This window comes from Lipotes vexillifer, unplaced genomic scaffold, assembly GCF_000442215.2.
Source record: "Lipotes vexillifer unplaced genomic scaffold, Lipotes_vexillifer_v1.1 scaffold1378, whole genome shotgun sequence".
NCBI lineage: Eukaryota > Metazoa > Chordata > Mammalia > Artiodactyla > Lipotidae > Lipotes > Lipotes vexillifer.
Window position 1 is genome coordinate 184437 of NW_006775104.1, and position 23971 is coordinate 208407.

General features: G+C 49.2%; 1 protein-coding gene across 1 annotated transcript in view; it reads left to right on the top strand.

Moving 5' to 3' along the window:
* Window positions 1–23971, top strand: part of ITGB5 (integrin subunit beta 5) — a 114715-nt gene that overhangs the window by 67455 nt on the left and 23289 nt on the right. The window contains exons 9-10 of the mRNA XM_007449681.1: window positions 7062–7196; window positions 15881–16310. Coding sequence (XP_007449743.1) covers window positions 7062–7196; window positions 15881–16310 — 565 coding nt within the window. The remainder of the gene's footprint in view (window positions 1–7061; window positions 7197–15880; window positions 16311–23971) is intronic.

A 23971-nucleotide genomic window follows, 5' to 3' on the forward strand; every position in this document is an offset into this window, starting at 1 on the left:
TTCTACGTAGAGGAAATGTAGTTTAAGGAATGCTGTTAGTCCTGAACTTGCGTAGAATAGACATGTGGGCTAACCTGGGAACGTGATTAACCGCTCTGGTATCACATGTGTGTTAGAAAAACCATCTTACTTTCCCATGACTGATTTACATATGTGTATTTGGAGCTCTGCTTTTCCAGTTGAATTTGTGACCCTGCTGATACAGCCTTATTTTGTATTTTTGTTTTTTTGTTTTTTTGCGGTACGCGGGCCTCTCACTGCTGTGGCCTCTCCTGTTGCGGAGCACACGCTCTGGACACGCAGGCTGAGTGGCCATGGCTCATGGGCCCAGCCGCTCCACGGCATGTGGGATCCTCCCGGTCTGGGGCACGAACCCGCGTCCCCTGCATCAGCAGGCGGACTCTCAACCGCTGCGCCACCAGGGAAGCCCCAGCCTTATTTTGCGTTACTGCTCGGCTAGACCAGGAGCTGTAGGTAATGCCCTCGCCACAGGGGACCCAGAGCTTGGGGGTTCCCTGCCCTCACCTGGTCTCCTGGAGCCTCAGTGTCCTGAAGGCGGTGAGTCGGCAGCAGTGAGGATTTGTGGCTGGTTTTCCGTCCTCCTCCGCACCTCCACCTTCTGTGCAGCTAAGGATCCTCTGCCTCTCACACAGGCTGTGATCCGCCTCACTCCAGGAACTTCCTGTTGCAAGAAACTAGACTTCCTTCTCCCTTCCTAACTTATTCCCCACGTACTAACGTCCTCTTTTCTGATCTCTGACCTTTAATCCTCATCGTATCCAGTGGCCACCTCAGAACCCAGTGAGACCAGATTTCCAGGTTAACTACACTTGGCGGTTTTCAGATTCCCACAGTGAGTGGAAGCGTAACATTCTGAGAGAGTCTGAGAAGAGTGTGTGTCGGTGGGGGGCTGGGCCTACCCGATGTCACCCCCGTCCCGAGGGCCACTCTTCACCATGATGCCTTGGGCCTCAAGCTCTGGACATGGAACAGAGGAGTCAGTGTGAGAGCCGGGGGCCTACCCTGGGCTGCTCTCTCTGTCCTGCTGGGGTCCCGGGTCTTAGAGACCCCTGCGTTAGCAGGGGGCCGCTGCTGGACCCGCTGTCAACAGTGCAGTGACCAGTGCTTGCCTCCTGCCAAGCCAGGGCCTTTGGGGAAGAAATGGCTGAAAGGCAACCACATCCTGGGCTGTGGAGTGGGCTGCAGATTTCTCCTGGGTTTCTGGGGAGGAGCCACCCCCCAGCATTTCCATCCTAGGTCAGCTCCTGAGTTCTGACGCCCTGGGTAGCTGACAGAGCTCTGGGGCTCCCCTGGGAGCATTTCCTGCCAAAGGCCCAGGGCCCTGCTCTTTGAGACTTTAATGTAGGAGGGCATCGTGACACCCAGGTCTGTGGAACTGGCGGGGTGGTGTGCACCAGAAATGGAAAAGGTGCTCTGCTCAGTCAGTGTTCTGTGTGGCCAAGCGGTTTGCACGTCCACACCCGTGTGTGGGTCCCCTGAAGACCAGGGTGCACGAGACAGTGGTGGTGGTTCCCTGGGCGGGATCTCATAAACGCTCAGTGCTACTCTCCCTCTGAGGCACGTTGCATTGGCCCTGAGCAGGATTCATGGTAGATAAATTCGTTTTCGTAATGGAAATCCAGGGGCCTGGGTTTAGGCAGAGGTCAGGAGAGGAGCAGGGAGCCCTTTCTGCCGCTGAGGATTTAGGAACCAGAAGAGTAGAGAAGGGGGTCTATTCCAGGCAGGAGCTGCGTTTGGAACCTGGGATGAGCCCCCTGAGGACCTTTGGGAATCTGGTACTGTAGCTGGACCCTGAGTTAAACTGGTGTGTCTGTAAGAGAACACGTTAGGAAACAAGACGTGTGACTCATGAGTGAACGTGTGAAATTCAACCTTTAAAATGGGCGTTTCTGGAATACTATCCACAACGACTATGCAGATTCATTGGAAAATGAAAACAGATTTATTGAGAGATAATTAACCAACAATACAGTGTACAGATTTAAAGTGTATATTTTGATAAGTTTTGACACTTGTACACACCTGTGAAACCATCACTACATCAAGACAATGGATGTGTACATCACCCTAAAAAGTCGGGACCCTTGATAACTTCCTACTTCTGCCCTTTCCTTCAGTGGAAATTTAAAGAAATATATTAAATATAGAAACAGCAAGGTATTCAGAGCAAAGTCTAGTTGGTGGAAGCTGTGTTGGGGGTATGTTTGTGCTTGATGTTGATTAGCACCCTGTCTGCTGGCTGCCGTCCTTTCTGGCAAACGTGAAGGCCCGGGCTGGGCCTCAGCTGCCCATACTTCTGGATTTGAACCTGCACGGGTGTGTATGTGTGTGTGTATATGTGTATGTGCGCATGTGCACTTTGGCCTCTGGGTGTGTGTGTGTACATACGTACGCACGTGCACTTTGGCCTACACAGGTGTGCGTGTGTGTGTGTATATGTGTATGTGCGCATGTGCACTTTGGCCTCTGGGTGTGTGTGTGTACATACGTACGCACGTGCACTTTGGCCTACACAGGTGTGCGTGTGTGTGTGTGTATATACGTGTGCATGTGCGCTTTGGCCTGCATGGGCCTGTGTGTGTGTGTGCACTTTGGCCTGCACGGGCCTCTGAGTGTGTGTGTACATACGTGTGCGTGTGCACTTTGGCCTGCACAGGCCTGTGTGTGTGTGTGTGTGTGTGTGTGTGTGTCTGTGTACATACATACGCACGTGCACTTTGACCTGCACGGGCCTGTGTGTGTGTGTGTACGTGCACTTTGGCCTGCACGGGCCTGTGTTTATGTGCGTGTGTGTTTGTGTGTACATACGTGTGCACGTGCTCTTTGGCCTGCACGGGCCTGTGTATGTGTGTGTATGCGCGCATGTGCACTTTGGCCTCTGGGTGTGTGTGTGTACATACATACACACGTGCACTTTGGCCTACACAGGTGTGTGTGTGAGCGAGCACACACGTGTGTGCACATGCACTTTGGCCTGCACAGGCCTGTCTGTGTGTGTGTACATATGTGCACACGTGCACTTTGGTCTGCATGGGCCTGTGTGTGTGTGTGTGTGTATGTGTACTTGCGCACGTGCACTTATGCCTGCACAGGCCAGTGTGTTTGTGTGTGTGTGTGTACATACGTGTGCATGTGCACTTTGGCCTGCACGGGCCTGTGTGTGTGTGTGTATACATATGTGTGCATGTGCACTTTGGCCTGCACGGGCCTCTGTGTGTGTGTGTGTACATATGTGTGCATGTGCACTTTGGCCTGCACGGGCCTCTGTGTGTGTGTGTACATACGTGTGCATGTGCACTTTGGCCTGCACAGGCCTGTGTGTGTGTGTGTGTGTGTGTGTGTGCGCATGTGGGCATACACGCATGCGCTTTGGCCCGTGCAGGGGCTCTGGTTGTCCTTTCACCTGTTCCTCTCCCCGGCCACAGTCCAAGCACAGCTCTCATGGGATCATTTGTGTTTCTCTGTGTCACCTTGCCACCTCTGTGCTTTGGGGTTGACTTCTACCTCGCTTATAGTTGGCACACCGTCTGTGGGGACATCCTGAGAGGATTGCAGCAGAGCACAGGTAACAGTGGAAATGGCCATGGTGTGACTCTAGGCTGGGGAGGGAGCAAAATGGAAAGGGCACGTTTAATGTAACGTCTCGTAGAATCGAGTCTGTCGTTCTTGGCTTTCACTGTGTGAAATGTTCACCTCTGGGCTTTGATTTCTACATTTTTTCGTGCTGTGCCATCTTCTTTATTGTGAGAGATCACCAGCGTGGAGCTTTGCTGTACAGTGGGTGCTGGTGAGAGGTTCCCTTCCAGAGCTCGGAGGTGGGGCCCTGGGTGTGTGCAGACACACACACACACACACACACACACACACACACACACACCACCAGCATTATGTCACCTTGACAAAGGGGGGTAGGACTCAGAAATCATGGGGGGGGGGTCCCTTTTCAGAGGGGGAAAGAAAAGAATGAGCTGGAAACCACTAGAGCTGCATGTGGAGGGTGACATCAGAGCCCTCCTCTCCGAGCACATGTTTCTCTTTTTGTTGTTGCCATGAAGTCTGCTCCCACCCACTCCACAGCTGGCCTGACTGACTTAAAGCAGTTGCAGATGGGACCTAGCCTGAGTGTTTAATAGCCTTTAAACTTCTTGACATTGTCTTCTTGTCCTAGGGCGAGGAGTAAGGGATCATGTTCAGAGGCAAATTTGGTAGGAATTAATTGAATTTCAGATAATTATCTTACGACACAAAAGTTTTCATGCATCAGAACTGCACTGGCTGTGGCTTTGATCCTCTGCTATATCCTGTACTCCATCCATTTCATTCATTTGTTCAACAAATAAATACTGCCTAACGTGTGGCAGGCATCATGCCACACGGTGGGAATAAAACAGTGAACAGAACACAGTCCTGCCCTCCAGGAGCTCATAATCTTTGAGGGGAGACTGACTCAACCAGGATACAACCTGACCATCTGCACTCTCCAAGATCAGAGCCAGTTTCCGAGTAAAGAAGGGCCCGGTCTGGTGACTACAGAGAGCACTGCTGGGAGACCCAGAAGGCCCGGTTCTGGTCCTGCCTGCCCCTGGCAGCTGAGTGGCCCTGGATAAGGCCCTTTCTTTGGCCTCAGTTCCCACTTCCATAAAATGGGAGGTTTGAACTGAATAATCTCCACAGTTCCTACCCTCACTAACATCTTAAGAGTTTCTGATTCCAGAGATAACATGGGGATCAGGAATAATACAAACTTCAGATCTGAAACACAAAACTTGGGGGTCTCACGGCCAGAGTAGAATATAGGATTCTGTTAGCATCTGTTATAGTTACTGATTCATTGAATAGGAGTCCCGGTCCCCAGTGCTTTCTCTCCCTCCTCCGAGTTCCCCATTAATGCTTCCGGGTGGTGGCTTCAGCAGATCTTGATGGGAAGGGCTGGTGCTTTCTCCCAAAGTCTTGTTTGTGAGCCACGGGGCCCTCATATTTCATCAGACCGATCCCAAGTAATTTTTAAATAGCTGCGATCTACCTAGCCCTTTAATGATAAACTGGTTTGCCTCATCCTCACATTTATTTGCATTTAATCTGTATACTTAAGTTTCTTCCAATAGGCCTGAGCTGCCTACCATAGCTGCTGTTAAAACGTCCATCCATCCATCCATCCATCCATCCATTCATCCATTCAGCAAAAGCTTGTGTTCAGTCCTAGAGAGAAATATGATATGGTCCTTGAAATTCATAGCTCAGCGGGGAGAACAGATTTGTGAACAGCAGGAGAGCTGTGTGTGCTGAGTGGCGCTCTCAAGCCCTCTGCCAGTGGAGGCTGTGGCACTAGCAAGAGGAAGTGGATTTAAGAGAGAGTATTTTTAGAGTTGCAGAAGCACTTAGACAATTGGTTGCAAAGGGAGAGACTGTGTTTGGCAGAGAGTGTTTTCAACAAGCTGTTAATGTGTTGGGGAAACTGCATATTTACCTAACTCAAGTTTAACACTGCATGCTCAGCAGAAAAGAGAAAGAGAAAGAAAAGAAACCCCATGAGAGCAGGAAGCACTTCTGCCTGCCATTCCGTCCAATGCCCTGTTCCCTGGAGTGCGCCTGAGAAGGAGGTGGGAGTCTGAAGGGCTGTCAGTTGATCTGGCGGGGGGGGGGGGTGTCCATGTGTCCATGTGTCTCTCGGAGTATGTGCATCCTGCTATTCTGAGTGTATTTAGTGTATAAAACATTCTTTTTGTAAGATGTGCCCTAACTACAAGCCAGTTATTTCATTTGGTCTCTGTCTCTAAAGTACATTGTCCTTAGAGATTCTCAGTGTCAATGTTTTAAACTTGGAGACATACAGAAGGTTGTACAGACTTTTTACAAACTAAATACACCCCAGTATAGAACCACCCAGGCCCCAAAACAGAATATTACAAGCATCCAGAACCCCTATGTCCTTTTCTATTACTATCCCCTGGGGGTAACCGTTAGTTTTGCCTGTTTTTGAATTTTGTATAAATAGAATCATAGAATATGTATGCCTTTTGCATCTGGCTTCTTTTGGGCTGTGTGATATTTATGAGATTCATCTATGTCATGACATGTAGTCATATTCATTCTTGTACTATGTAATATTCTACATGAACACACCATAATTTGAAAAAAAAAAAAAAAAAGTCTGTTCTGTTGATAGGCATTTGGGTACTTCCAGTTTCTAGCTGTTACAGACAGTGTTGCTGTGAACATTCGTATGTGTTTTCTGGTCAGTACACATCTCTGTTGGATATAATCCTAGTGTAAATTGCTTGTCTAAGGTTGACCTAAGCATTAGTACGTACTGCCTAATGTTTTTCTCAAGGGTTGTACCAGTTCATGCTCCCACCAGCAGGGTATGAGGCACCCAGTTGCTCCAACTCATTTCCAACACTTGATATTTTTAGTCTTTTATTTTTTCTAATCTGTCGGGTAATTTTGGCTTGATTTTTGCTTCAACCATTGTCTTGAGAACATAATCCACGTATAAGGTCTTATTCTCTCAGAATGTAGTTCAGAGCTCATGAATTTGGACCTCATCTGAGGTGCCTGCTGAGCTGATGGGGAAGGAAGCTAGGGAGCTGACGGAGGGCGGGGGGAGGAGAGAGAAGAGCAGCTGAGCAAAGGAACATTATCCCAGGCACGTGCAAAGGCCCAGCGTCTGGGGCGCGCATGGCAAGATTTGAGGCGCTGTCTGAAGCTGAGGGTGGGGATGGGGTGACTCTGCAGAGGCGAGCAGGAACAGAGAATGACCCCTGGAAGCAGGTGAGATTATCATATGGCAGGTGGGCCATTAGCAACTTCTCTGAGCCCACAGAGGGAGACCTCAGGCCAGGGCTAGTAAGATGGTGTGTGGGTGTGGAGAGGATGAAAGGGATGAGGGAGGGGCAGCGAACCTAGCCCACTGGCTCTTGCCTTGGCTTGAGATCCCGGAGTTAAAGGAAGCCATGTGGGCATCAGAGAACCAGTGTGGAGAACATCTTGGCTGCAGCCTTTGCTAAGTGGTTCTGGCTTCATCTCCTCTCTCTGTTCAGAGCATCCGGTCTAAAGTGGAGCTGTCCGTCTGGGATCAGCCTGAGGATATTAATCTCTTTTTCACTGCTACCTGCCAGGACGGTGTATCTTACCCTGGTCAGAGGAAGTGTGAAGGCCTGAAGATCGGGGACACAGTAAGTTCTCACCTCCCGTTTGTTTATACTTGTTAATGTTGGTCATCATTCTTTGGCTTCTGATAACTTTCGTGACTTATTTAGAGGCTTTTAGGAGTTTGTATTCTGTCTTCCAACTCTGCATGCTGGAGGACTTTCCTAAGCCTGCCCTGTGCTGTGTCTTTAAGATGCAGGTGGACTTAGTAAAAAGCTCCAGGCAGCACACAGCCTTCAGTGCGTTGTCACTTAAGGCTTCCTCAAGTTGACGTCGTGCCTTTGGTGTCTTAAACCATCATTATCTTGGACAGGGATGAAATCGGTGGGAGAGTGTAGGTGGAAAACTAAAAGACCCTGCCTTCGTTTCTGGTTTTCTACAGCTCGCCCTGTGCCTTGGGTAATCCGACTTTCACTTTTCCTTTCTGTAAAATATGAAGAAAGCCATCCACCTCTTCTGATTTGATGAGATGGAATGGATAACTCTGTTGCAATGCAGGGTGTGGGTGCCTTGTCTGGATTTAAGTGGATATAACTAAATGGTGGAGAAGCAACATTGTGTATAAAGATGTGTATCTGTGTACCAAGCCAAGGACGTGAGGGAAGGAGGAAGATATATGGATGATGAGAACAAAGATGAAATACTGGCTCAGAGGCAGGCAGAGTGGTGATGGAGAGCCATCCTCACTTCTAGAGAGTCCTGCTGCCAGAAGCAGACTGTGAGATCCATTCCTTGCTTTATTGACACATTTTTCATTGCTCAGAAAACAGAAAGGCAAATAGAGAACTGAGGGAAAGTTCTCTTCTGTAACTAAAGAATCTGGTTGGAACCAGAAAAATTATAGGGACCTTAAAAATACATGACCATATCTCCTGGGCTTTCATAAGCACTAATGATGGCCAAGGTGGAGATAAGCACACATACCCTGGATTCCAGGGAAACAGCTCCAAAAGACAGAGGTGTGGCCGCACGACTGCTTACACTGCAGCGTGGTCTTCTGGAGCTTCCTCACGTTCTGTAATTGATTCTCTCCCTCCTTCCCCTTCCCAACTGCCCTTCGCCCACATTACAACCCACAGGCGTACATCTCACCCATTCTAAATCTTCCAGTGGTACCTCACCCCAGCAAAGGGACCATTCAGAATGCGGTATCAGGGTTGAGAAAGTAAAGGACTCTCATGACTAGGTAACAGATCTTTTTCTAATGCAGGTTTTTTTCCAAGTTTCTTTTTGCTTTAAAAAAAAAAAAAAAAGTGAAAGGTTGGCCTAATCAAGTTTTCAAACGACGAATCGTTAAAAATTTAAAATGATTATATATGGCATTTCGCTAAGAAGGTACTCAGAATAAGGTGACATGGCTGTAACAAAACTCCTATTCCCATTTTCCTATTGACGTGAATAAATTTTGGAGAGAGTGCTTTAATCTATACAAATAAAAAAATAGGAGTAGAATTGATGCCATTCCCTGTCTTATTTAGCAATGAGAAATATTTTCAATGTACATGAACTACTTGGGTGGGGAAAGCCCCATCTCATTAAAGTGGCACATCCAATAAAATTTTATTTTTAATACTTGTCAAATTTTGTGATATATTTATGTTGTTTTGATCAATTGCAATGATTAATCAATCCAGATGATGTTTTTAAAAAACACAAAAGCCTTATAGCCACCGGCTTTAAAGAGACAGCTGTGAAAAATGGAAGGAGGCAGAACTAACCAGAAAAACTACATGTAAGTGGATTCTGTAGATCTGTGGATGGGATGTTTGGTGCAGTGTGTCAGGAAAGCTAAGGAATGATGTGTGAAAAACACCCAAACAAGGAACCTTTTACTTGGACAAATAGGTTCAGCGGAACAGAGGCAAGGAGGAGGATGTACAGCACACACACCAGGCGCCTGGGTTTCAGGAAGTCTCTTGACAATTTCTAATGACATCCTCATGCAAAGACAGGTAATATGGGTTGGTGATAGCACAGCTAGGCAGATGCATAGCTGAGTAAACCTGCTTTCTAAGAGTGTTGATAACGTCATCTGGAGGAAGACTTGACTGAGGTTCCAGCTGTCTCCTGTCTACTCCCGGCTTGAGATTAACTCGAGGGAGAACTACCTATCAAAGTTGGGGAGGTCACAGAGCTGGAGAAAACAGGTTAGCTTATAAAGCAGGAAAACCAAGATTTAAGAACATTTAAAAAAATTGAGCTGGTTTGAAATCATCAGGATTAATGTCTTGCATTAAGTTCAGAATATTAATAGGATAGAGGGAACTTGGTTTGATAGTAGCTTTTAAGAAAAGGATCTGGTAGATTCTAATTCCCAAAGGCTCAACGTGAATAAGTAGTGTTGCTTTAAAAAAAATGCCAACTGAGGTTACATTAATGGAACCCCAGAGAAAATGGTTTCACTCTTTTTTGTGTGGGTCAGATTGCATCTGGAGTTCTTTGTTCAGTTTTTTTTCTTTTCAAAGGGCAAGTGTAAAGGAACTATCATGATGGAGGTATATAGACCCCAGGAAGTTCAAAGGAACTGGTGTTTGTTGCTAATAATAGCATAAAGTTGGAATTCTTTTTGAATGCAAGAAACTGAAGCCAGTTTATGCTGCCATAAGAAAAAAGGGGAAATTATTATAAGAATATTGGGTCCCTAATGGACCCAAAGGGGCAATGCAGTTAGTATTGGAAAGGACTGGAAAGTAACCGGACAAAGGGTTAGCTCCATGTTCCTCACTGGGTTCCTTGTAAGGAAGATAGTTATTCATGTTGACAGATGAGAAAAACTGAGGCACGAAGAATTCAATTAAGTGCCCAAGTAAGTAGCCAGTAAGTAGCAGCCAGTAAGTGGCAAAGTTCGAGGCCAGGGCTTTCTGGCTCTGATGCCAGCACCCATGCCTCCTCCCCCTGGCAAGATGCTGCCCATGCCTATGGTCTGTTCCATCATCCCCGTTCAGACAGCTCGCCTCAGAGCAGAGCACCATAGCAAGGGCCGGGGCCTCCAGCAGGGAACACCTCACCGCATTCTGTGTACACCCCCTGGGGCTCAGTGCTGCTGGGCGTCCCGAGATGTGGGATCACCCACAGAGGGCAGTGGACTCACAGCTCTCTCCAAACCAAGTCCTCTCCCTGGTCATTGCCTTCTGACCGTGGAGGGAATGACAGAGTTAGCATTTCGTGGGAATTTATAATACTCTCCATGCTCTGCTAGGGCTTGGCTGCTGGCTTCCTCTGCTGCTTGCAGCCTCTGGCAGGTAGACATTACTTCCCCATCTTATGTGAGAAAGACTGAGGCTCCAAGGTGGGGGGCCCTGAGAGACTTGCTGGAAGTCTGGCTGCTGGTGAGCATAAGCTCCAGGAGTCAGAGCTGCACCCACTGATGCCAAGGTTCGTGTTTTTTTCCTTATACCTCGTGCATCTTGAAACTAAAAGTTTCAGAGGAGCTAAAGGTGGGATCATCGCCACTTTTGTACAGATACTCTAGTGCGCAGATTTTGTTTTTTGCTAGGATACTTCGGAAAAATAGCAACATTGTCCAGAAGACAGGAAAGGATTTTAAGTGGCATTTTTCACAAAAGTGGAAAATCTCAGACGTATTTGGATGACTTCTAGAGCATTTGAAACGGAAGCAAGAAGGGTGCTTCTCCCACGCCCTCCACAGCAGTTCCACACGGGCGGGCCAGGGAGAGCCTCCCTTGGGGCCCCAGGGGCCGTGGTCCTGTTGAGACAGCGGCCCAAAGGCAGGCCTGCCATGCTGACTCCTTGTTTTCTCTCTCTGCCCAAGAGGCCACAGTCACATGGCCCCCGGCTCTGCCGCCAGGGCTGTGAGGTTTTGTTTTATGTGGGTGGAAACAAGCTGACACAGAGCAGTGGCCACGTGCCTGTCATAGCCGGACCTGTGCAGCTCGCAGGCCACCAGAGGTGAGCTCTTTGAGGCCCTGGAGGCAGTGGGGGGCAGAATCCAGGGCAAAATGGAAATGTGGGGTCCTTGTTAAAAAATAAAGAATTTCAAGATGACAACAGCAGAGCATTAAACTAAGCACGGGCCCTTCTGAGCATGGGGCTCCGTGTGACTGCACGGGCATGTGCCCACGGAGCTGGCCTAGAGGGAGAACTGGGGGGCTTCCCCTCAACCCCCTTTTTGCTGAAGGAGAGATGTACTTCTGTCCCTCATCTCAGGCTGAAGTTTCTCCAAAGAGCTGACAGTTGGACTTAGGTTTGCTCCTGAGCATGTGGGCATTTCCCCCTTGACATTTGTCCCGGGGACAAATCTGGTGGAGGAAATGTAGGTGCAGGAGTCAGCCCCATAGGGTTGGGGGCAGTGATGAAAGCTGGGCCTGGTGCCCAAGGAAGAAGGGCCCTGCATCACAGAGGGGGTGCTGTTTGAGCTGAGGCTCCGAGTTTTCCAGACATAGAAAAAGGGGTGGGGAGGCCCCATTAGTGGTGAGTCCGAGAAGGTGTGAACGAGCATTGATTGCCCCGTTGCAGGTGGGAAGCAGCTGAGGGGAGTGGGTTGGGAGCTGAGAAGAGAGGAGCAGGGGCTGCAGAGGCAGGATTGGGCCAACTGGTAGGACATACATGCCAAGCTAAGGTGTCTGGCCATTATTTGGCAGGCATTATTTCCTTTCTTTAGTACCACGAGCTGGGAGGGCTCTGGGTAAGTCAGAAATGGCGAGGAGGGTAGGCAGGAGTAAAGAGCACAGCAGAAGGGCCCGGTGGCTCACCAGAGGAGAGGGGTTAGGGGAAGCAGCCAGGGCGTAACTGCCACCCGGTGCATCTCGGGGTCTGGCCTGTGGATAAGGACATGGCCCATGGGGGAGGGAGCCTTGGGACAGCTGGGTTCAAGTGGCATCCGGGCAGGTCTCGCCTCCCTCCGTGTAACCAGAGCTTCCTGCAGAGGTGGAGGAGGTGGGTGGGCACTGTCTCCATGGTCACATCCAATCAGAGGCCGCGGTTCTGTGACTGTTCTGTGACCTCTGGGTTAAGAGATCTGTCTGTCCAGGCAAGAAGCAAGGGGAGGTGGTAGGGGGTGAGGGACAAAGGTTGTCCTCAGAGAAATATTCCTTACATGAAATCTTGCAGTCCCAAATCCAGTGATTTCTGGTTTTTTCCCCCTAATTTTCCTCCCAGCATCAGCCAGGGCTGACTGAGTGGGCCTGGCCACTGGGAGTCAGTTTTCTCATGAGCTGGCTTTGACAAATCAGTATGCAAGTGGCTGGCTGTGCGACTGGCACTAACGCCCGGTACAAAGGACCCAGTGAGCCCCGTTGGGGGCTTCCCACAGCGTCCCGCTCTCCGGCCCCTCCCCTGGGGCTCTCCACCCCTTGCCCATGCCCACCGCTTTGTCTCAGAGAGCTCCCAGTGGACTTGGCATTTGCAGAGCGTGGGTTTGGGTGGGGGCTGGGTAGCCCCTTTGAAAGGGTGGTCAGGCCGGCAGCCCTGTGCAGGAACCAGGAGCATCCCAATGAGGTTCAAATAATAAGACTGGGCGGGAGGGAGGACTGCTGTGTCCGCGACCTTCCTCTGGAATCTTGGAGTGGGAAAACGGAAAGTCTCCTGGAACTGGGGAGCCTTCACTTTCAAGAGTCCACAGTAATCAGGGAAGAGCAGCCTCATTCCAGCTGCCTGACAAACTCTCTGGATTCTTTCCTGAGCCCTCAGGGAAATGGACTCTGAAGGGAGGAGTAGCAGAACAGATTGACTTGCTCTTGCCGGAGTGCTTTTTATAGCATTCCTGTGCCCAGCAGGACCTGAGACTTAGTGGCTGAAATGGAGCTGTCCTCTGGTTATCAGGTGGCCGGCTGCATGCTAGGTTGCACGGGGCCCGACAGCTTGGCCCTCGGTTAGACCAGAGCTTTGGCTGAAGAAGCCCACTGGGACCTGCTTAGAAGCCAGGCCTTAGACTGGGCAGACAGTGTGTGAATCGTTCTGAATCCTGGGTGATCCGCTGCCGGCACTGATTCAGGGGCATCCCCAACCTTTCCACTCCCTCTCCAGCAAACACAGACATCTGCGAGGCCCAGGAGATTTAATTCCCTCTCTTGTTACTTGATCCCTTGGTGCAGGCATGTTTTCCTGGGGGAAGGTTATGCTCACAGATGGACACTCCCCACAGTCTTGCAATAATTAAATGCCTTTGGTTCTTGGTCCAGGCTCTTTCTTTGTAATTTTTTCCACTTCTGACCCGCAGCGGCCTTTGTGGGGGGCCGGGCTTTCCATTTAACAAGTCCAGCAAAGTTATTCCCCTGGGAGGTAGTAGGCTTCTCTCCGAGCCTCAGAGGGAGGGATGTTCATCTACCTCCACATTCTTGATGCCCCATGGCACCTCGGTCAGGTGCAGCCTCCCTGTCCTTCCATCTGCAGGCTCAGGTTATCCCCAGCCCAAGGCAGGAAGGTTGAAAGTTGACCAGGAGCTTCTGGTCACTACTGGGTGGGTTCCCATCTAGTGGTCCCTCTGTGAGCCGGGCCTCTCTCTCTCTACCCAGGTCTGGACACTGGACATCTGCCTCATTCCCTACTTCTAGGAGGTGACATGCCAAGGAGAGCACAGGCCCAGCCCCACCCCTCCCAGCTGTGTGACCAGCACTAAGCTCCCGGAGCCCATCAACCCCGTTTTCCTTCTGGTAAATGAGGATGCCTCCTCCTAGGGCATGTAAATGAGATGCACGTGGAAATGCCCAGCACGGGGCCTGGTGCATGTGGTACTCAGCACCTGGTAACCGTTAGGCAGATTGCAGTGCCCTGGGTGGGTCCGCATCTTTCTCCCTTACCTCGAGAGCTCACCTGTACCTGAGGGCCTTGGAACCGGGTTGTGAACGTGCTTTTGCCAGTCTCTCCCTTTGCCGCCTCCCACCCCCCACGTGGAGGTGGGGTGTGGGCCCGTCCCACTGTCTGCAGCTGGCTTGCTTCCCCCGGCGTCCTCTGACCCTGGCTCCTGGTCGTCGTCCTCAGCGCACCCGTCTGACGGTGTCTGCTGTGATACAGCTTCACTAATGCCGACTCCTGGTGTCTTGTTGCCAAGCAGACTCTCTCCAGGACCTAGGAAGCGGGGTCTCCTGCTCAGCCTCACGCGCTCCGGTTCCCACCCTGCAGGGGGGCGTCCCTAGATGTCACAGAGGGGAGGCCTTTTAGAATTAGTAAAGATCCCAAAGTGACAAGGATCTGTAGAACGTTTATTTTATTTTTATTTTTATTTTTTGTGGTACGCGGGCCTCTCACTGTTGTGGCCCCTCCCGTTGTGGAGCACACGCTCATGACGCGCAGGCTCAGCGGCCATGGCTCACGGGCCCAGCCGCTCCACGGCATGTGGGATCTTCCCGGACCGGGGCACAAACCCGTGTCCCCTGCATCGGCAGGCGGGCTCTCAACCACTGCGCCACCAGGGAAGCCCTCTGTAGAACGTTTAGAAAAAGATATTTTGAGTGTTCTCCAGAAATATACATTATTACCTAAAGAGTACCCAGTAAAGCAGGTTATTGATTTTAAAAACCAGTTCTATTCCAACCCAAATAATAGCGTTAACAATACCCCTAGCTAAAAGTGGTTCCTAACTTGTTCTGAGTTTCAGGATGTTCTGAGGAGCCTTTTGAAAAAGAAAGACGCCTGGGCCAGAGGCGGTGGGTCAGTTTCTGGAGTGAGACCAGGCCTCTGTCGGTTCAGGGCAGAAGGACTTCAGGATGGTGTTTGGTCAGGGCGTGCCAGCCACCTGTCTGCAGATTTCCACAGTGCCCTGCTTGGAGGGCCGTGCTGGATGATTCTCACCACATGGTGGCGGGGAGGGGATGGTGGAGTCACGCTGTACTCCCTGGGAGAATCACAGCGAGCAGTGTCCTTGCTTTCCTCACATCCCCGCCATGTGGGCTGCTAACAGGCATCTTTCCTCCATTGCCATCTGCCAGCGAGGTCCACCTTGCTGCCCGTTTCCATGGCAACCCATAAGCAGCTCGGGAGTTAGCAACACTCCTGTACATGCTTTGTTCAATAAGAAAAAGTCTGTCCGTGTGTGTGGCAATGATGCTTCTTTACAACCTCTGGACCGTGGACTGATTGTGAAAGACACACCTGTGAGGACCACGCAGAGAGAAACTGGGGCAGAGGGAGGCTCAGGTGTTTCTGTGAGGAGATAGATATGCTGGAAGGGACCCAAGAGTCATCTCTCCCTTCTCCAGCAGGGGAGGAAACACCTCTGCAGAAGGGCAGGCAGTTGCCAGGGCCTCTCCACCACAGTGCCCCATGAGTTCAGGGAGCCACGTCTAACCTGGCATAGAGGGAGGTGCCTGGTAAATTGTTGAATATTTTGTCGACTTTCAAAATGGAGACGGGAAGAGCATAGGATAGAAGTGAAAAGGGGAGAAAGAGAACCTTATAACCTTGAGTGAATCTTTCTACCTTCCTGTGGAAGCCCTTTTCCTCTGGGAGGTAAAAGAGATGATGAACATTAAAGAATCAAGCATGATGCCTGTCAAATGTTGGCACGCCTGAATACGCCCTTCCTGGGTTAAAGTGAAGAGGCTTGCTGTCTCCGGGGTCTCTTCCTCCTCGGGTCGTTGGAGTGGCTCTCCGTTGAGTGCGGGGAGGGGCTGGATTTGGCCCCAGTTCTTCACTGAGGACCTTGGAGGAACTGTGCTTGGGCCAGGCCCCTGGCTGATCAGGAGGCTGGTGCAGACAGTGGGAGGCCCAGATGCACCACGGCCACCACGTCCCCTCTCTTTCTCCTGCGCAGGCATCCTTTGAGGTGTCGGTGGAGGCCCGGAGCTGCCCGGGCAAACATGCGCAGCCCATGTTCACCCTGCGGCCCGTGGGATTCCGGGACAGCCTGGAGGTGGGGGTCACCTACAACTGCAGGTGCAGCTGCAGCACAGGGCTGGAGCCGGACAGCGCCAGGTGCAGTGGCAACGGGACTTACGTCTGCGGCCTGTGTGAGTGCAACCCCAGCTACCTGGGCACCAGGTGCGAGTGCCAGGAAGGGGAGAGCCAGAGCGGGTACCAGAACTTGTGCCGAGAAGCGGAGGGCAAGCCCCTGTGCAGCGGACGCGGGCAGTGCAGCTGCAACCAGTGCGCCTGCTTCGAGAGCGAGTTTGGGAAGATCTACGGGCCCTTCTGCGAGTGCGACAACTTCTCCTGCGCCAGGAACAAAGGAGTCCTCTGCTCAGGTAGGCACCCCCGCAAGCACTTTTGCTCTGAACCAGGCACAGGCCTGGGTGCTGTTTGGACATCCCCAAAGCATGCTTTATACTTACTGCCACAGTCCTCCTGCGAGAAGACAAGGGCAAGCCTTGGGGGTGGGACCAGTGTGTCGAATACAAAAGCAGGAGATGGCACTGCTACGTGATGTGGACTCTCACAGTTGGAGGGGTCGGCCGTGGGTCATCCAGGACTTACCCACACAGCATTCCTGACACACAGGGGATCAGCCTCTTCTTGATTTTGCCTCTGGGGACAAGGAGCTCCCTGGAGCCAGAAGAGGTTATTCCCTTGTTAGACATCCCATTCATCTCCTATGGCTGCTCTAAGAAATTACCTCAGACTTAGTGGCTTAAAACAACACAAATGTATTCTATTCTAGTTCTGGATGTCAGAAGTATGAAATGGATTGGCTAAAATCCAGGTGTTATTTGGCTAAAATCCAGGTGTCAGCAGGGCTACATTCCTTCTGGAAGCTCTAAGGGAGAATCTGTTCCCTGGCCCTTTCCGGCTTCTAGAAGCCATTTGCATCCCTTGGCTTGTAGCACCGTCCTCTGTTTTCAAAGCCAGCCGTGTAGCATCCTCAGATATGTCTCTGACTCTGACGTCTGCTTTGCTCTGATGCTCCTGCCTCTTGCTTATAAGGAGCCCTGCGATTGCGTTGGACCCACGGGGTAATCCAGCGAGTCTCCCCATCTTAGGATCCTTGACTTAATCACATCTGCAGGGTCCCTCTTACCATGTGAAGTAACACTGATACAAATTCCAGGGATTAGGCCGTGCACATCTTTGAGGGCCATCGTTCTGCCTCGCATAGACATGATTTGAAAGTTTCCTTTTATATCAAACAGAAGATTGTTTCTCAGTCACTTCTGCTCAGCGGTTCACATTTTAGGCTCCCTCTTCCGCATGACAAACTGTCAGACGTCTGAGAACTTCTTTATGTCTCTCTGTTCTCTTTTCTTATCCAGGCTGGACACCAGGTCTCTTCCTTCTCTGAGGCTCTATCATTTTGTTAAGTGTGCCTCTCAGAATCAGGCGTGTTATTTTTCATCTGGGTAACGAGGGCTCAGCCCCGAGTTCAGCGAAACATTTGCTTCCTGTGACCCGAACGTTCCACTTCCATTAACACATCCTAACAACACTCACTTTTTCTTTTCTGTTAAACAATCACATTGTACCATTGAACTTGGTTTTAACTTTACTACCAAAAGTTGAAGATTTTTAATATTTTGAATGAACTATAGCCAAGCCAAGTTTCTGTTGGAGCACTTAAGTTTTTGAATCTAAGCATAGGACTTTACATGGATTCCAGTTAAATTACATTTTGGCAGTTCCCATTCTGGGAGTTGCGCTCTGATGAGATACTGTAAAATCATGTCTCTAGAGGGTCATTCTGTCCAACACCATGCCACCTGCAAATCGAGTAAGCAGAACAATTTTAGGCAGGATTGCAGTTTCTTCTACTGCTGTGTATTCTGTTGTTTCCAGGATTCCTTTTTTGTGAACGGTCTTCCAGTGGTAAAGTGTTGATTTAAAAGGAACTTAAGAGTGTGGCAGGGAAGATAAAGCACAAACATGTGAAGCAAATCAGAACATATCAAATGATCTGTCACTGCGGGAGGGGTGACCCTCCCTCCATGGGAGAAACAAGTGCAGAGGGTTGCACAGATGAGCGTAAGCCCGTGTGGCCTCTGGGGGCAGAATGCATCATAAGACAAGTATGAGCACACCCATGGGTGCAACGGAACCAGCATGCTCAAAATTGGAATTGCTCCAGATAACGTAGGACGTATAATGTCATAGAAGAGTCAGCTAGCTGGCAAGAGTCAGGATTTGATATGCTGATCAGGCCACAGGGATCCACTCTTTCTGATAGATTGGGTGGTTCCACGGGATGGTTCTGTCTGGATTAGCAGGAAAAGTGCTTAGGATCAGGCAGGTCCGACCCTAAATCCACCACCACCACCACCACCACCACCACCACCACATGCTACTTGTGTCACTTGGGGCACAGAGCTGTTGTGAGCAGTAAGAGAATGTGTCTAAGGCACATTGCCTTGCTGACCACTGGCTCCTTTAAGAGTCAGTGCCACACACCCCTGGGAGCCACAGCTGCTGTCCAGTGTGCAGGCGGGGCCGCCTTCCCCGTGAGTCGGGGCTTTGCTGAGGACTTCTGGCACGGCGGGATGGATGGACTGCCTATTCCCTTTAGCAGCCACCATAAATGCTCCAAGAAGCCTGGCTGTGTCTGTAATTGGCTTTCAACCGTGAATTTTTTTTAAAAAACATATTAGCAAGTATTATCACGGAGCTCCCTCCTTACCCCTCAGGTACCAGAAGTAATCCTCTGATGTGTCTTCGTCCAGAAGGCTGCTTATGTCTGTGTTGCCTGGGAGCCAGGGCTACTAGGTCGGACGATCTGTGCAGATCGCATCCCCATGGGTTATCAGCCTACTGCCTGGCTTGTCTTGGACTTCGGGTTTTCCTGTCTCTAAAAACACCCCAGCACTCCCTTGTTTCTGCATCACTTTGAGAATGGAAAGAGAAGACGTGGATAAAGGACCCAGCACGGTGGTTGGCAGGAAACAGGGCCCAGCACATGGGGGCTGCCTCCCCTCCTTCCCTCAGATGTCATGTGCCTCCGAAAATAATACAGCACAGAGCCTGAAGGTGTGGGGCGGGTGGTACATGAGGTGCGAGAGGCCTTAGTAAGGAAAACCGGTCATTTTGGAAACTGGAGTATTCTGTAGCTGAGTGAACACCCACAGAACCCACAGTCCTCCTGAGCTAGTCTTGCATTTCAGGCTCCTGCCAGATGCTGGGTGCTTGCTCCTCCCTTCGCTCCATCCAGCCCTGTCGTGTTGAGAGACTCTCTTGTGTCCCCAGGTGTGGAAACAGGAGGTTCAAGATGCCCTTGGCAGAAATAGAGACACAGGTGTAGAGAACAAACGTATGGACACCAAGGGGGGAAAGCGGCAGGGGTGGTGGTGGTGCTGTGATGAATTGGGAGATTGACATATATACATTAATGTGTATCAAATAGATAACTAATAAGAACTGCTGTATAAAAAAATAAATAAAATTTAAAAAAAAATGCCCTTGGGGCTCCCACATGTGCTGTGCTTTGAGTCACTAACTCCTCAGAATTGCTGAGCTGAGATGTCTTTCGTTCCCCCGAAGTTGGAAAGCTTGAAAAATACAGGGGGAGTTGATGGATGTGTGGTCAGTCTGAGCTGTCTGTCTCCTTCTTGGTGACCAGGATTAATTTGAACCATCTGGTGAACCAGACAAAGACCTTCTTTTACACTCACTGGTTCACATGCATCCCTTCCTAAAGTGTGTTCTCAGTCAAGAGAATAACTCCAACTAGCTGTAGGATTATTCTTAGGTCTAGCATGTTCTCAAAGAAAGAAATTGTTCACCATTCCATCATTCATACTTTAAGAGGTTTTCCTTCTAAATTTTTTCTAAGTGTGTGTATGTATACAATTTTGTAGCTTGCTTTTTTTTCATATAATATTATATCCTAAGAAGTGCCTGAAGTTGAATTACTTGAGTACATCAATAATTAGAACACTTGGCTGTCTTTCCACTGCGTCCCCAGTTAGCCTCCTCCACCCCTTCACTGTGAAAGCAACAACTGGTTGAAGCTATCCAGGTCTTCCTGGAGACAGTAGTTTCTGGAATAAGGTCATGGTGGTGTGTGATCATCCAGGAAGGACGCCCAGCTCCGGGCAGGACCGATCCTCCTGACCCGTCGATGTAGAGCCCAGCTCCTCGTTCCTTGTCTCACGAACACCCCAGCTTGTTCAGGAGGCAGCAGCGGGTGGGTGAGGGATCCGCCCCCAGTTCCTTGTTCCCGTGGTCAGCTCTGGGCTCCCTCTCCGGAATTTGGCCCGCTGGTTTTTGAGCTCTTGGATCACTGTTACATTCGGGGGTTTTGTGGGGGAGGAGCCTTATTTCTCAACAATGACTCTGGTCTGGAAGATGCTGACTCGGAGACTCACAAGCAGCTGACTTCAGCGTTCTCTCAGTGTTTCTCAGCCCTTCCCCCTGCAGCTGGGCCCACGGTGGCTGCGTGGTTCTGGTCCATCTTCGGATGGGGGCCGAGGCAGAGCCAGGCCAGGACCAGTGGGGACATCCTGGAGAGAAGCTCCTCCAATTCTCTCTGGTCTTTCCGTCTGTAAGAGGCTCTGGTCCTTACCTCCAACCAAGAGACAGGACCGAGGGGATGGACTAGAGATTACAGGCTTGTGATATGTTACACATCATAAAAGTTAGTAGTGAAGCAAATCTGACTAAGGTCTGGAAGCAGTTGAACAACTTGGTTCTTACTTTTGTGACACACTGTCATGGGAATGTGTGTGCAGCCAGGGCTGCAGTTTCTCCGTCTGGTTTCTAGAGGCAACGTAACTTAGAGAGTGGTCCTGTCCGTAGACTATTCCTGTGTGTACAAAGGGAGCTATGGGGCCATTGTGAGGGCTTCTATTGTTCTGAGTCTCATAAAGTGTTGACCCTTCAGAATCCCTCTGCTAATAGAACATGTGAAGGACATGGTCTGTCTAGTTGTTTTCAATGTAATTAAAGGTTTACTGCTCAAACTCTGTTGTTCTTTGCTGGTTTCTGTACCCAAACAGTGCATTTCCTGGGATTTGAGTTACTCCGTTATGGTAAACTGTTGAAATCAGTCGCAACCCTGATGCTTCCAGCAGTCTCTGTACTTAAAATGCATGCACTGGCATACACGGAATAATTTGCTAATAGCCTACTTCTTGGGTTTCATATATTGAGAAAATTTACGTCAAATAGAATATAGAATTTTGAACAGAACGCTTTTGGTCTTGTGACTGTGAGATCCCAAAAGTATATGTAAGTAAGGTCTCATATATTTTACTTCATCTAATAGGTTATTTGGCCAGTTTGTCCATATAAATATATATGAATCCTTTAATATGTGGCAGGCAATTAGAGGTCAAGGTGCCACTGCAGTTTTCTCTCAGATGTAAAAAAAAAAAAAATATGGAGAGTGACACTAGTGGCATCATTCCTAGTGGCCAGAGCCAGCATCCAAACACAGGTTGCTGGTCTGGACTGATGTTTTCCAGAAAGTATCACAAGGTTATGTTAAGCTTCTCCTGGTAAAAGCGCCTCTGACATTAAGCCCTAGCTTTGGACTTCCTGATTCTTGCCAGGTGAAACACCTCCATGGCAACAGTTATCCAGATATGTTTATAAAAATACCTCTCACCCTATTCATACTGTTTTCTTCAGAAATGTAATTTTCACACTCACAATAAGGTTCCTGGTGGCCATCTCTGGGACTGTGGTCACAGCTCTACCTTCTGTCACTGCATTGCAATTTGCATATTTCATAAATGACTTATAGGACCTTCTGGGATGTGGCTCCATGGCAAAGGCCTCAAAAAGTCCCTTTTGGATGAACCAAGATTTGACGTATTTAATTTCCCAAGAAGAAAGGGGCCTCTTGGTGGCATTGCTACCACTGTGTGCCTCAGGTGGGATGGCCTAGAAAATTCTTCACATCTTTTCATGTATATTATTCTGTAGTCAGTTTCTTGATGGTTTACCCAGATGCTATTTGCAGATACAAAGATGCATTATAGAGAAAGGTCTCCTCTCCCTCTAAAGGATATCCTCATAGCAGTGTGCTTTATCTGGTAACATAGAAATCCTAATTATGCGCCTGACAGCAAAGACCAAGAGAGTCATCGTCCATTTTGGAGTACTCAGAATATGGTGGCTATGAGAACAGAATTCGATACAGTATTCTTCAGTAACTATGATTGTAAGGAATGATACACCCGTAATTAGTAAAGATACTTCCACAAAAGACCACTTACCAGGACCTTCGAGGACCAGTGTGTGTTCAGATCTGGATTCTAAACCTGGCATTCCCCCTTTCCACCTCTGACCCTGGACTCTTCACTTACCCTCTCTGACAAATTCTCTTATCTGTCAAATACCCCAGAGGGTTGTTGTAAGCATCAAATAGGACAATAACTGTAAAGCTCCTTGGACTCTGCCTCCCCGCTCAGGGTGTGGAGTAAATGTTTTGAGCTGTCCTCCTCCTCCCTCCCTTCATGGAGGAACATTTTCTTCCACAAAGATAAGCATCAGAGACATTCATGGCATCAAAAGAGGCTGGTTTCAGGAGTTCTCAATAGGCATCTATCTAATGGTCAGGAATTCTCTAAGAATTCCATCTGCATCCAGATATTGCTCAAGTTCATTTGAAAGGCAACAAGGTACCGATATTTAGGGCTTAGTCACATAACAAAACAATGCACCTTTCAGACTGGCTGCATGAACCAGGTGAGCTGGGCTGCTCCGCTCTGGAGTCATCCAGCCTCTTGCAGCCTGAGGTTGGAGAAAACCCTTTGGAAAAACTGTAGTGTAGTAAGTATCTGACCTTGGTGCAGCTGCAGATACTGGTCTCTCACTGAGGTCATTTTGTTTTAGGTAGAGTGCTGCATTCATCTCATTCAAGAGCTCACTGAGCATTCCTCATGTGCCAGGTTTTGTACTGGGTACCAGGGGTACAGAGTTGGAGTTGCTCACAGTATTGAATTAATTTCTAAACGTTTGTTGTCCCTAGAATTTTCCACTCCTCAGAAACTTTCTGGGATTGAGGAATGAGCATACGAACCACTTACTTCCACCATCCAGACTTGTGTGAGATCTTGAAAGATAAGAAGCATGTTGGCAAGCCATTTTGAGAACCTGCCTTGTTGCATGTGCTGAGCTCAGCTCTGGGAATGGAGTTTTCTTACTGCCCTTGCTCACTGCTCATATCCTGATTCCAGAAACATCTTAAGCAACAATTTACCAGTGATTGTGAAAAATGGAGTAATCTGAGCATTGGCTTTCACCTCACCGCCCTTTTCTGTCTATTTAGAAAGGGAAGTGTGCAGACAGGGGAGCTTGGGATGCCTCTGCTCATGCCTTTGAACTTCAGGCCTGATCCAAGGTCATGGAGTTCGGCTTGTGAAGGAAATAATGAAACTTAAAAAGAAAAAAAAGGAAAATCCTAGGAAAACGATGAGAAATGCCAAAGATAAGATGTTAGTCATGTATAGAATTGGGTGGCATTGACTTTTTGATACTGTAGAATAACACATTAGAAAATTTTCCATTCTTAGTTAAGTTGAAAATGATGAGAGACCTCTGGTGACTGAAATAGGTATTCGTAAGGCTCCTTTGTTTCTATTTCTTGGGTGTTGAGCTGTCACTTAGAGTTTGGTCTTGATTTTGGAAACTGTGACATAACTGGTTATAGGACTCTGCTGCTCAGTGCTTTGGGTGGGGTGGGGTGGGATTGGATGGAGCCCTGTTTTCCTTGGGGTAAGTGTTCCTGACTGTCAGAACACTGACCTAAGGACTCCACCCAGATCCAAATGCTCTCTGGTGTCTGGAAGTTGCTCTGAGTGAGTTCAGTCTGCCAGAAGTTTTGCATCTTCTTGTTAATGAAAGGAACTGGGGTGACATGCATCACAGCCAATCTACTGACACTGCATTGTGGTGAAGGAAAGCACAGTGTTAATTGCAGGTGCCGAGCAAGGAGAATGGGCAGCTCATGCTCAAAAGACCCTAACTCCCTAAGGGCTTT